We start from the raw sequence: 14,496 nt of genomic DNA on the forward strand, positions 1-14,496 counted from the left end.
TATGCGGTACAACATTTTAAGTAAAATATATTGTTAATAGAATATAGAGATTCAACTCATATCGCTAAAGTCGAACAAAATTTTTCAATCTTTGAAAGTTAAATTAAGCGAAGACCCTTTTGAACTCGCCATTCCAAGTCCTTCCATCTCGTACAACGAACTTGCTATGAAGGAACAAATGCAAAATGGTCGGTTCAAGAAACAATAGTGTAATAAATTTATTTCTGTTTTTATTTTTTTAAATAACTTAAGTGATCAATTGATATTTATGGTTAAACAATCTTTGGTAGCAGTATTTAGAATTGAAATTCATAATTTGATAAACGATAGGGCTATATACGATTCACGCGTTCTTATCACTGGACCACCTCGGCTACGGCTACTAAAGTATTGATAAACCAAATTTCAAGTTTCTTAGCCACCCATTGTCTATTAATATATAATTTTTCCATTTGCGGAAAATGAAGCATACATTACTGTCTAATTGTTATCTTGTCAAGCAAATTAAATTATATTAAAATGCGGTGAATTAAACCAATTATGGGTATAAGGCTAAATTGCTAATCTAGGACTGTCATTAGGATATTTTTGTAAATTCCTATCGAATTATTTTTATAATAATAAAAAGTTGCAAGAATATTCATACTTGAGGACTACGGAAAAAAATTACAGCGCTTTGTATTCATTATATACACCATATTTATCAAAATAATTTATATGTTATTGGCAATAAGAAAAAAATAATTAAATAAAAAACTACCCGTCGTTGAAGATAGAAAAGGCATAGAATTGAGTTCTCGTATCGTAAGGGACGCGAGGTTGATATCAGAAATTTTGCTGGTTATTGGCGCGCTTTGAAGTGCAACAGCTTCATTAAAACGAGCATAGTAAACACAATGTTGTAAGAAAAACACCTCGATATATGTCCTCAACAGCCAGTAAATCTGTCATAATATATGAAAGTAGTATCGGATAAAGTTGTTTTGATAAAAATAGTGAGCATACCTTTGACATAGATTGAGAAATGGTAAAGTACCAAACAATCCCGGAATATAAAATATTCACAAAGGGATCAGATCGCTTACAGAAGCACAAATAGTTTTTATCATTATATATATATATATTGCTTGGTACGGGTAAAATAAATACTTTATACCGTACTATTTTCTATTCACCCTAGCTGTGCTAATGCATCGTAAATATTTCAATTACTACTCTCTGAATAGGAAAGTATAAAAGGCTTATATACGTATAATTTCTCCATATAACTTTTAAAATTTAATATTTTATCTATTTTGTCCCATTTTTGTAAGCAAAAAAAAGTTACTGTGAGCTATATATAAAAAAGATAAATTTATATCATCACTAACTTTTGGAGACATATAAAGAAGTAGACATTTTTGAGACCCACACATAATACATATTTTTGCGTATGTGTTACAGTTTTTGTGAGCATTCGCTTCGAAAGCACCTGAATCGACATTTTCTCCATTCTATCAGAATATTAAGCTACAAGTATATCTCAAAAAATATCAATCAATCAATCAACAGCCTTTCGTAATCCACTGCTGGACATAGGCCTCTCCCAAGATGCGCCAAAGCTCCCGATCCTCCGCCTTCCGCATCCAGTCGGTCAAAAAATATGTAATGTATTAATATACAATATAGCCTATCAGTCCCAAAATTACAAACTATAGCTTGTATTTGTAGTCATTATTGTGCTTTGGCTGCCTTGTTTGTCTAGTGGCTTGATGTAAGACCGCAGACCCGGAGGTCCTGGGTTCAATTCCCAGGTCGGGCCACTAAAAAAGTTATTGAGTTTTTCTGTCAAAAAACTCTCAGTATTATCCCGGAGTCTGTAAGTTGAAAGTGTGTACACTCCCGTGCCTCGGAAAGCACGTAAAGCGCCTGAACTCTTTCCGGTCGTGTCGCATTGCCGTCCCATCGGATTATGAGAGTTAGGGAATAGAGAGTGCACCTGTGTTTGCGCACACACTTGTGCACTATAATATCTCCTGCGTAGTTGGCTAATCTCTCTTGAGATTAGCCGCCATGGGCGAAATCGGTCTGGAGGACATTGTTATCGTGCTTAGTGGTGATGGTAAACATCTCGAGGTATGGTAAACATCATACTACTTATGAATATACTAAACGACACTGGATCAGGGTGATAAAAGCTCCAAAGCTACACTTCGAGACAAGAGAAGGACTTTTAGTGAGACATTTTTGGGCTATCACTCAAATATATATAAAGATATTAAGAAAAAATATACAACAAGATATAGTATTAGCTACTTTCTTTTCCTTTAAAAAAATATTGCAAAAAAATTACCTCGGTCAAGAGGACGCCCCAAGTCGTCCTTAAGTCAAGTACTAGGTCAAGCGATTTCGTCACTCTCGATAGGGTTCAGACACTCTCCAGTAAAATTTAGTACTTTAAATAACATTTTAAGCGATGTATAGACACTTCCCTATTTAAGCCCATTTCAATATACGTTAGTACTTCTCAATACGTTTTTTAGTTCTCTGTATCAATAAAACTGTATATAGTAATTACATTTCATATAATAAAAAATAAACACAATAAAAAGGATGTTAATTTATTCTGATCAAAATATTTTATTGCGATTTTTTACGTATATACCTAAAAACAACCATAAAGTTATGTTTTTTCTTAGCATAATCCTGAGAGTAGTTTCTTTTTATGTCGTACGTTTCCATTTATTATTATGCAGCTTGCTATAAATATTTTATTAACGTGTATTTTTAATTAAGAATACCTTGGAACCTACACTTTTAGACTATTTTATTATTGCCCACGGTTTAACCGCGTATACTTAAATAAATCACTAAGAGCAATCTTAGTATTTCATTATAAACAACATTGTTATTTTTATTTTCGTGGTTTGTTATGTATTGCTTTTCACCAAACCCGAATTTAGATAAAGCAGCACACAATTGGCCATGAAAATAATATGGATGCATGGATACCCTTAAATGTATTCCGACATACTCGAATAATCCCTGTCCTTTATTTATTGTGACTGTAAACGATACCTTTCTATTTGAATCAGTCGTTTCTGAAAATAGCGCGTTAAACCAAACAAACTCTTTAGCTTTATAATATGAGCATAAATAACAAGGGCTTTGGCAGCAAAACAAGTAGTTATTGTGGTGTGGGTTGTACCAATGAAAAACCACCATTGAAGTAAGGAGACGAACTGATGCTATTTTTATATTTTTAATTATAAATGAATCAAAAATCTGTTGCTTATATCTTATATTAATAATACAATATTTGTAAAAAACTTAAATAAATAAATATTTATAAAAAAAATCCTTTAACACTTTCTCGCAATCATTTTGATGACGATAATATTCTTTTGTTAGTACCTTTTAAATTCATTCGTTTTGTTAACTTCAATAAAGCATTTAACGAACCTTATAGAAAAGCAATTGTCGATTTATCAGTATTACAGTACAATAACAGCCTGTCCCACTGCTGGGCTAAGTCTTCCTCTCCTTTTTTGAAGAGAAGGTATTAATTAATACAATAGCATACTTCCTAATTGTAAGCTACCTTGACTAGTTTGCAGTACTAGCGATAAAATCCAAGGCTATATTGCATCCTGTTTCAGACCACGAACACAAATTTGCCGTCGCCTTGACTGGACGTCGCTTCTGTAAATTGCTTTGCTCTCTGTAAACTGATGCTGTATTTCCTAGTATTTTTATTAGTGCATACAAAGTTTTAAAGAAAACAGCTATACATTATTTACGAATCAATTTCACACTGAACCATAACCTCTTTTTTAAAACTTGGTTCGTTTTCAAATAAATTGTGATGTTTAATTAAAAATTGACAAGATCACTTACTTCTGAACATTTTTAAGATAGTACTTTAATACTAAAATTTAATAATGATTGTGAATAAGATGTAAAAATCAAAATAATTATCATTTATAAGAGCAACACTGCCAATGCAACAATATTTTATTTAAAAAAAATTACAATTATTAAACTATCCTTTTAAAACAAACTCGAAACTCACGAGCGTACAATACAAGTGCGACATTGACTATAATCATATAACATTTATAGGTCAAAATACCGTAAGTCGATTTGCAACATTTTAGAAATGATATACGAAGCGAGTTCTTACAAAATTGCATAGCTCCACTTACGAAAGAAATATCCTCATTCCTGAGAAGACCCGACTAAACAGCGAGTTTATAGTTCCTATTTCACGAAACGTGTTTCGTTTCTCGTATTCTATGATATAATATTTATTATATAAAATTTATTTTTAATTTTAGCTTATCTATTACATCTTAGACCCAGCTCGATTATATTCATAAGTATTGATTATATGGGTATAACGGCCATTTTTTATTTTCTTAATTATAATGTATAGGCAGACTAGCTAATCGACCACCTGATAGTAAGTGGTCAGCACCGTAAATAGACATTGGCACTAAGAAAATTAATACGTCGCCCATGCGCGACCAGGTTTAAGGGATATACAATAATTTTATTTGCATTATTGTATCAAGAAAATTTAGTAGCGTCCCGGTGTAGGAATTAACACAGTTCTCACTCCTCTGTGTCGGTAAGCACGTAAAACTGTTTTCCTGAACCTCGTCTCTCTCCGATCGTGTCGGATTGCCCTCCAAATGGATTATGACTGTAGCGCCGCTTAGAATAACCGCCTTGGCAATAACAAATGACAGCTTAATAGCCACTTAATTAGCCGTATGCTTATGACATCATTAATAGTACCCAGGCAATCAAAATCGACCGTATGTTTGTGAAAAATTGCGTTTTTTCTTCCAGAAAATACTTTTATATATGTAAATTTAAAAAAAGAAACCTTATATAAATACAAAATTTGAGCCAATTCGTTAGAACCGTTTTAGAGAGACACAATGTATATACAAGTATATTATATGCTGATAATTAAATATATAGAAGTATGCGGTTGCCCTCAATATAGAACGGATGCTGATATCACACCAGCGATACTTTATCCAATTGATTACTAAAGTTAACAGCCTATCCCACTTCTGGGCTAAGGCCACCTCTCCTTTCGAGGAGTTTTGCTAATTCCAACATTGGATCGATGCAGTTTGGTGGATACACATGTGGCCGATTTTCATTCGACACTTCGAGATTTCCTCGAGAGCTTTCACCTCCGAGTACGTAATGAATTTTATAGGCAAATTTTCTAAAATTTGAAATTTCAGTGGTACTTGCTAAGGTAATTCACTATCATTTAACTATCACTACGATTTGATTGATGATTTTTTTTATATAGAATAGGATGGGGTACGACCATATGGGCCACCTGATGGTAAATGGTTACCAACGCCCATAGATATTGGCATTGTAAGAAATGTTAACCATCGCTTATATCACCAATGTGCCACCAACCTTGGGAATGTTATGTCCCTTGTGCCTGTAATCACACTGGCTCATTCAACCTTCAAACCGGAACACAACAATACCAAGAACTGCTGTTTTGCGGTAGAATATCTCATGAGTGGGTGGTACCTACCCAGACGATTCTAATCCCAGCATAGCCATAGTAGTCATTATTTACATGTGTAACAATGCTTAATGCATCTTCCGATAATGCGTAGCTTTATCCATTTCATAATGTCGAGTAAAGAGCAAACTGCGGTTCACCGTAACTCAACATATGCGCGGCTAGAAGGCTTTCATAAATGTGAAGTTGAAACTTGAAATGCGCATTGAGTAAACGCAGCCTCAATTCAAACAAGACCTTTACAATCTCGCTATAATTTTCACATACATTTCTGCCCTCTCTCGTTATCTTTTTAATTCGTTTACAGTATCTGAAAACGATTCTAATAGCATTTAATAGAGTTGTAAAATATATCAATATTTTACTTAAATAGATTATATATAGATTATGATTTAAGGAATCAGCGTAAGGTCTTTGCGTAGTCTTTGATAAGAATAGTAAATGAATTGAAAAAAAATATAATAATAATGTTATGGCTGATGGTACTCATTTTTAGTAAGAATTAACGGTCTTAATTTGCTCCTTAACTTAAAAATTAAAATAGAAAGAATCAATGAAAATAATTTGAAAAATAAAAAAAATTAGAATATCAATAATTTTAATTGTAATCGTATAAGATTGTTATTACACATATGTCATTTCTTTTTGAATTTAGGTAGTTAGAAATATACACTTTCATAAACAGTTCAATTCAATTCTTAGCAGGTTTTTAGTTGTGCTGAGTGTATATAAAATGGAGAAGTAACACGAAAGAGATAGTCGGTGCGGGAGAGATAACAAAAATAACTAAATTTAGTAGATAAGCATAAACGTGGTAACTTCCTTATTAATCCTTACGTATATAAAATTCTCGGTTTTTTTTACGTGTAACGTCTTTCATTTCAAACACCAATAAATACGAATTATCACGAGACCACTTATTACATTGTAAGTATCTTATGTAGCGGTATTATGTTATTATTTAGACTTTAGAGAATAGAAGCCATTGCTCGATAGTGCATTATATTATGTCACATATCATTAAATAGTAAAAAAAATTAGGGACTTAGTTTAAGTGCATTTTAGCGTAAGCTTATATTTGAATAAATTATGTAAATAAATGTTACTTATGTAAATATTATAGTATTTATCTTATTGTCTATGTCAGGGCTTGTACTGCATAGTACAAGCACTAGTGCTTATTACACGCTCTCAAGCACGAATTACTGGTGGTAGAGCCGGCCTCACACAAAGTACCACCGATAATAGTTATTGTTTTAGATTACTAAAAAATAGTACGCTATAGAATACTATTACAAAGCCTATGTAAAATATTATTTTACAATAATAAAGTAAGATAAGTTTAGAAGTAGTGATCAGACTTTTACAAAAAAGTTAAATTGATATCTATAAATTCTTAAAAATACCAGATAACATTTGAAAATCCTCGCAAAGCTCTCAAAGGCAAGTGCCTCTGCTCCGCGAATCCGCTGAGCTTGCTACTTCATTAAAACTGTTCGCCGATTTTATCGGTAATTTCCAATCAAATTTGAACTGAACTCTCTAAAACTTTCCTAGATTCTCGTGATCAAACAATGAAATGGTTCGGAACAATCAAACAAACCTGTATGCTGTTCCAACTTTGAAATTTATCGGTTTGATGATATTATTGAAAACCGGATATTGAGATTGTTTGAGTTTTAATCCCATTATTATTATTTGGTATTTGTATATTAATAAACTTAAAATAACCGCCGGATTCCATTTTAAGTAAAACCAGGTGTATACTCAGAAATTTTCAAATTTCAATCAGAATTTTGTTACGCGATAGTTGTACAAAATTTTCCATCACCATTTTAAATTATGCCATAATCATAAATTATTTCAAATTAATTTTAAAAATTTAAATGATATGATTTTATTTTTAAAATAATTTATTTAAAAAGTAAATCATGGTTTCCTGGATATAGTTCCCAGGAGCCCCAATTAATCTCAATGGAAATATACTTTGACTCGCTTATTATTTACGAACATGATACTTATTTAATATTCAAGTATTTTTTTATGATTTCCAGAATGAGCTATAAGTTACATTAACTTACAGCTCATTCTGAAAACTGATAAGTATTCATTTTTTATTTTTAAACAAATGAAATGATGGAACAAATAAAAAATAGGGAAGTATCTTATATAATTGATTGTTGGCCTAGGTTGAGGTATAAGACTGAAGTATACCGTGGTCCTTATTTCACAACCCGGGTCGACCCAATAAAGAAGAAACTGTTGAGTTTTTCTGTTAAAACATCGTAGGAGCAGGATATTTGTATTTGGAACCCTGTGCCTTGAAAAAAATGTTTTAATAAAACTAATATAATATTTATCATGTATTTCTTGGAATCAAGATAGAGCGCTCTATTCCCGAGCAAAATGTTTTTTTATTTAAAACATATGAAAACTAATGGATGGACAGAAATCGATCGATCGATTTTCATTACAATCTCCATATTATATAGAAATTTGATAAGAATAAAAATGAGGTCATTTAATATGTAGAAGTTATTCATATGTTACAAGCTATAAACAAAGTATAGAAGAACCAATTAAAAAATTCCATAATAAACAATCAAGCAAAATAAGCTTATAAAAGACAGAATAATAAATATAATTTATATAAATATATAATATTAATGCGTCATATACCACCCCCATAAAAAATATTTGGTTATATAAATAAAATAAGTATTATTATATTCATAATTTATGTGCTACGTCCATGATATTTATATTGGTTTACTAAGTAAAACACTTTCTTGAATGAATACATACAAACGCCGTTCGACGTATCTGTCTGTAGGCGTAATGCGGTAATCGGGGAGGAGATCGGACGGTTTGCATGGCGACGTTAGTTATACATGACGTGTCTGCATCACAATTTTCTAAATTGATTATGTTATAAAGCAGACTCCAGTCTTGTGTGTGAATTTCAGCCGCAATTATTTCACGAAATTACATTAAAAACATGTCCCTCAACACTCGCAATCGTTTACTGCTTTAGTTCAGTTTACTTCACGCTTTCAACGAGCATTAACCCTTAAATATTAACTATAGTATAATAGCCGTGACGTTTTGACTAACTACAATTACGTGTATTAAAAAAACGGTTTTTACGCTGCCAGTTTGAACCATTTACATCTTGCTAACTGGCTTAATATTAACCATACTATATTTAGTATCTAGAAGGGCAACTGATTTAAACCTCGAATTGTTCTTTTTAAAAATAGAACACAAAATCTTACAAATTGAAGAAAATTACTTACCCAATTACTCTTTAAAAATCCAAATAACATAATTAACATTCAACAAATCACAAGTCGCGCCTTTAATTAATTAATTACTGTCTGTCAACAAACAAAATGGCGGTTTAAATTAGTGCCCGTTTTTTTTAACAACTGTATAATTATAAATATATGAGAGACGAGTACAAAAATATTTTTAATTTATCAATAAAACATTCTATCTAAGCAGATGGTTAAAATCAACGATACATTTGTATAGAGTTAAAGAGTTTAATTTAAGAGAACTATTCCATACATAGTGGCTTTCGGAACAGGGTTTTTTTAAAAACGTTTTGTAATTTTACGCCTTAAAATTGCACTGAATGCATTTACCGGTCAACATTTTCTGCCTATTTAGCATATAAAACACCCAGCCGGAGTGTTATTTTCATACACAAACCACATTAACATGTAAATTAGCCGAATATGTAAATCGAATAAAAATAGGTTTCAAGTGTTTTCAATTGCTTAAAATTCTACTCCTTGAAATGTAATAACACAATTTTTATAATGCTACCTTGTAACGACAATGGTAAAACTTAAATATAGACAGCGACAAATATTTTTTTAATAAATTATGTAATTTGTCTTTGCCCTTCCACCACCTAAGCCTAGGCTAGGCTAGGCTAGGCACCTAGACCACCTTTTATTACCAATTGTGCAGTGGATGATAAGTCAACAAGTAGAAACAGAAAGTAGTAGAAAGCAGCAGTAGAAAGAAGAAACTTTTGCATTTATAATAATAATACTGATATATACTTTATAACTACTCACATATATTATTATACATTCATAAAAATATATACCTATTTATAACACGTAGCTCGATACTCCCTTAGGGATGCTTTCAACACTGCAGGAAAATTTACAATTTAGTCATAATATATTTGCAACAATATTATATATGCTTACAATGTTTTTATATATAGTGGCAATTATTGTATAGCCAAAAAAAAAATTAAAAAATAGTTTCCAAAATCGCAATGACAATAAATCTTTCCTCAAGCATGGTATTTTATTTTAAAATAAATCCCCAAAGACACTTTAAAATTGAAAAGTAATTTAAAGTAATTTAGTACATTTAAATCTTATATTTAAAAAATAAACATGAATAGACAAGTCATATTTTATACAAAATTATAGAAGTAACAAAAAAGCGCGCGGTTAGTAGTATTTTTTTTACTTTTTTATGATTTATTTTTATTAGTTTTGGAAGTTTTGCTGTTTGAAGTTGTAGAATCTTCTTTTTCCATCAATTCCTCATCAATCAACAAATCAAAATTACCAAGAGCTTCGAAACTTGGTACTTTATTCCAACGTACATCTGGTACGCCTTCTGGTGGCAGAATAACTGACAAAATATTGTCTATTAGCTTATATTTCATTATTCTGTCATTAACGGTTGTAGACGTTAAAGACGGTGACGCGTTAACTTCGACCAGCCATGGCTTCAATTGGTTGTCAATTATGATGTCATAACCATAGCATTCGAAGCAATGTCTATCGTTCGCCATTACTGACGAAACAGCTTTTAAAGAGTGCACAATAAGCCATTGAATAGAGGCAAATAGTTTCTCGGTAACAGCCCGCCCTCTCGTGCCTTCCAAGAATAAGCGTAAATTCTGAACACTCATTTTCCCGCCATGAATGCTGTTGTAATCGCCGCCATGTTTTTGTACGCTAACATTTGTTAAGTGTACGTACATATTATCTAACTCTGTCACGCTGGTGTCATATTTCACAGTACAAAATCTACAAAATCCTAACTGGAACATGTAAGCTTTCAGTGGTCGAAACGATGTCACTAACACGTACAGTCTGAGATCAAACTTTTTACCGCCAATAAGCAATGGGTTATCAATATAGCGAGAAATAACATAACTCTCTTTACTCAATTGTGGATGAAACGGTGCCTTTGCTTCTCTTGACCATTTTTTCAACTTTGATAACTTATTTATAAGGAATATTCCTGTACCTTGGGACTTTCCACATGGTTTCATAATCCACGTACTCTGCGGTGATTTACGATATTCCTCGACAAACATGTTGTAGTCCGCCGGGAGAACGAACGTCACAGGGATAAAATCGAGATGAACGTAGCGCGTAACGACTTGTCCTCCATGTAAAATAACTTCGGCCTTTTCGGCTAATGGACTACCTTCTCTTTCCAATTCTTTTCGGTATCTCTTTATATTTTTAACAAGTAAGTCTTTCCTTGATAATTCGTAATGGTTTGGGAAATGATTAATCATTTGATTATCGTTCATTCGGTAGCCACTTTCAACGCTGAACAAGTTTCGACAAGTTTGAGTTGACGCCCAATAAAAATTCCATTCATCGTCGGGTCCGACTTGATGCCACCCACGTCTTTCGAAATTGCTCATCAAAACTGATTTTTCCATATCGGTACAAAAACTAACTCGACATCTCTCCGTGGGTGCATTCACTCTTCCGTACAAGCTTGCTGCCATTTTCTTTCCTTCTGGATTCATCTTCGAATTGTATTTATTATTAGTTTGAATAATTTTCGAGTTGTTAGAAACGGTTGATATTTGACGAAACAAAACACTAAATTATAAAGCTATCGTTTCCATGAAACGTATTGATCAAACAGCTGTTACTCATTGTTTATCCGGGTGAAGTTATTCACGAATCGTTACATAGCAATCGTGTTTGTCATTTAAAAAAAATAATGTCTTTTAAAATTAAATAATTTGTTTTTATTCCAAGAATGAAAAAAAACTTATGAAATGATACCAAAAAAACTTTTCTTTCGAAGTATAAAAACTAAAGCCGAATCTAAACTGAAAATAAAAAGTAGCAGATAAGGCAAGGCAACTGTCACTACCTCGCTTGTCACGAGTAAGCTCGGAGAGTGATAAATGACGACCACTCTCGACCTTGCTACGAAAGACATAATGTAATAACATAGCTTACACGTGCTTCTAGAAAATTTACAAATCGCTTCTTTTCAGATCTAATCATTTCTATATATTGTGTAGGTTCAACATTCTGTAAGAATACAACTAACTTTATAGACTTCAGATAAAGGAATATTTTTCTTTTATTTGATTTCAAATCATTTTATTAACAAATATATTTTGATAATAAAATGCTATTAAGCCTTATAATTCCTTATATATACTTTTTTTATTAACGTATACATTATAAATATTAAATATTTAGGATAGATTAAGGAGCCCATAAATGAATCATATTCGAAAACGACATATGTCGTTTATTGCAAAATGTATATAACGTTTGTAGCACGAGTATGTACAATCAATAGTCACCGACCGAAGGTTGATTTTGGCAGTAGCAGGAGCCGATGCCAATTAATCGGCTATCGCCACAACTTTCGGCCGAAGCTGATCCCGAAGTCTATGGGCCGGTCGGACAATAATTAAATCAATCTGTATGAAGATTATTGTCTCTTATTTATTAAAAATATTTATTATTAAATAAAAAGCCAGATTTTTTTAAGCCTATTATAACAGTTATTGTCGATGAATTATAACAATCAAATTGTATTTAAATTATTTATTTATGGATTACTGGAAACACATTAAATACTTTGAATGATATTTTATTATTGTAATATTATTGCTATGTGGTCTGTAAATCTCAAATTGAATATATGAATATTTCATAAAAGTAACGTAATGTGTTGGTAATCAACTCAGAGAAAATTAAAAAAAAATACACAACGCACTCACACACAAACACACAATAATCATACTAATAGATTTGCTTTAAAACGTGATACAGTTCGTATGTGACCTGGTGAACTCAACGACATGCCATCAATTTGTCGCCAAATCGCTGTCCACAAACGACAGCTCAATTCAGATTTACGTATGACTATCTTTTTTCTCTACGTCGTGTATCTACGCTAGTTGAAAGAAAAATATTCTGCCAAAGAGATTGGTTTTAAAGATTGTTTATTTTATTAATAAAAATATTGCAACACGACAGAAGACAAAGCAATAATAAATATAATATAATTAAATATTAAATTTTGAAATATAACATATCAATAATATACTGAAGTTTCATCCTTAACGATTAACTTGATTGCCATTATTTAGATTAGATATCAACTAATCAACAGATTTTCAATCCTCAACCGAAATTGAACTGTCCACCACAGCTATTACTATCAGACGGGCCATTAGCCAGTTCATCAACTGAATTAAAAAAATAATAAGAAAACAAGACTTAATAGAATGTTACTCATATCTATCAAATTACTCAGTACTTTATATTTTTTAATTAAAAACATAAATAGTTACTACACCTTTAATTGTTATAAAATTCCGGTACATAACGAGTAATTGAATTGCACCACGGTTCTTTAAACCGTATCGGTTAATAAACATGGACTATAACCAATGCAGGTTTCCTAGTGTTTTCCTTTTACGAAGAGCATGAGATGAATCATAAGCCTAAATTAAGCATATAAAAATTTAGTAAAGTAGTTAGTTCGCAATTTTCGGCTGAGATTCACATAAATATTATTTAAACAAATGCTACATTTGATATAAATAACGCAACTTCAGTAAATAAAAACTGTAATATTATTCAAAACATTATTTCGTGTGCAGGTACATAAGTTTGGGATACCCATTGGAATTCTGCGATGCATGGGGTGACGATGTTTCCAATTCATAGCAATTTCCGTTTCGTTCTGCCTCCCGCATGCATTTACCTATAGACTATTTGTCAACATAACATTGTAATATATGTAAATAGGTACAGTTGAAATAAGGGTTATTTTCACATATAAATCGTATCGCATCGTATTTACATTAAATACATAATATAATGGAACTTTCACATTAACAATTTACATCAAAAAACAAATATTCCGATATCAATTAAACAGCCACAAGCTAAATCAATGTATGATTAAAACATGGGGTTAACAGAATGTTGAACGATTGTTTTTAAAGTATATATATATTAATATTTACATATATTCATATATATATGAATTACATTTATTTTAAATACATATTGTAGCTATGGAGCTATAGACTACAACGTTTTTTTAATGAAAGATATATAATTCTGTAAGAATTTCAGTTCCTAACAAAAATTATACTGGCAAGACTGACTGAAGACTGACGCAGACGTCCTCCTATCTATAAACTAACGGACGGAGTATATTATTCTCAATCAGTTTCACTTTTATATATGATTTATAAATTAGGTCAGAACAGCTTATCGATATACGAGCCGCCTTGGAATGTTAAATGATTACCCAACCTAAGGGTTGGGTTCAATCCTGCGAATAATCCTGCGAACTCTAAAAGTCTATATTAAAATATAAGTTATTTAAGCACTTTTGAATCATAATTTAAAAAAAAAAAATAATGTGAAAACGGTTCGGAATGTAAATTCTACCGAAACGATAAACTCAGTAGTTATTTATTTTAATCAACTAAAAATATACATGATTACATTATATGTGTGTTTCTTGTATGAAAATCGACGAATACTCCAAGCTGTCTTATCATTTATCTAATCCTGTACAGTATAATAAGCATTCATTTAATTAATAACAAATGTAAAGTTTTATATTATTGTGGTCATCATAAGCTGGAAACGTAATTGGAAGAGAAATATTACATTAGT

The 14,496-nt window shown here is 31.5% G+C and overlaps 1 protein-coding gene across 1 annotated transcript; it reads right to left on the bottom strand.

The window, feature by feature from the left end:
* Positions 1–10,046: 10,046 nt before the first annotated feature.
* LOC126770575 (polyglutamylase complex subunit TTLL1-like) lies at positions 10,047–11,372 on the bottom strand. Its single transcript, XM_050490039.1, has one exon. The coding sequence runs from the start codon at positions 11,349–11,351 to the stop codon at positions 10,047–10,049; it is 1,305 nt and encodes a 434-aa protein (XP_050345996.1). The 5' UTR covers positions 11,352–11,372.
* Between the last annotated feature and the right edge of the window lie 3,124 nt (positions 11,373–14,496).

Source organism: Nymphalis io, chromosome 9 (genome assembly GCF_905147045.1).
Source record: "Nymphalis io chromosome 9, ilAglIoxx1.1, whole genome shotgun sequence".
Taxonomy (NCBI): domain Eukaryota; kingdom Metazoa; phylum Arthropoda; class Insecta; order Lepidoptera; family Nymphalidae; genus Nymphalis; species Nymphalis io.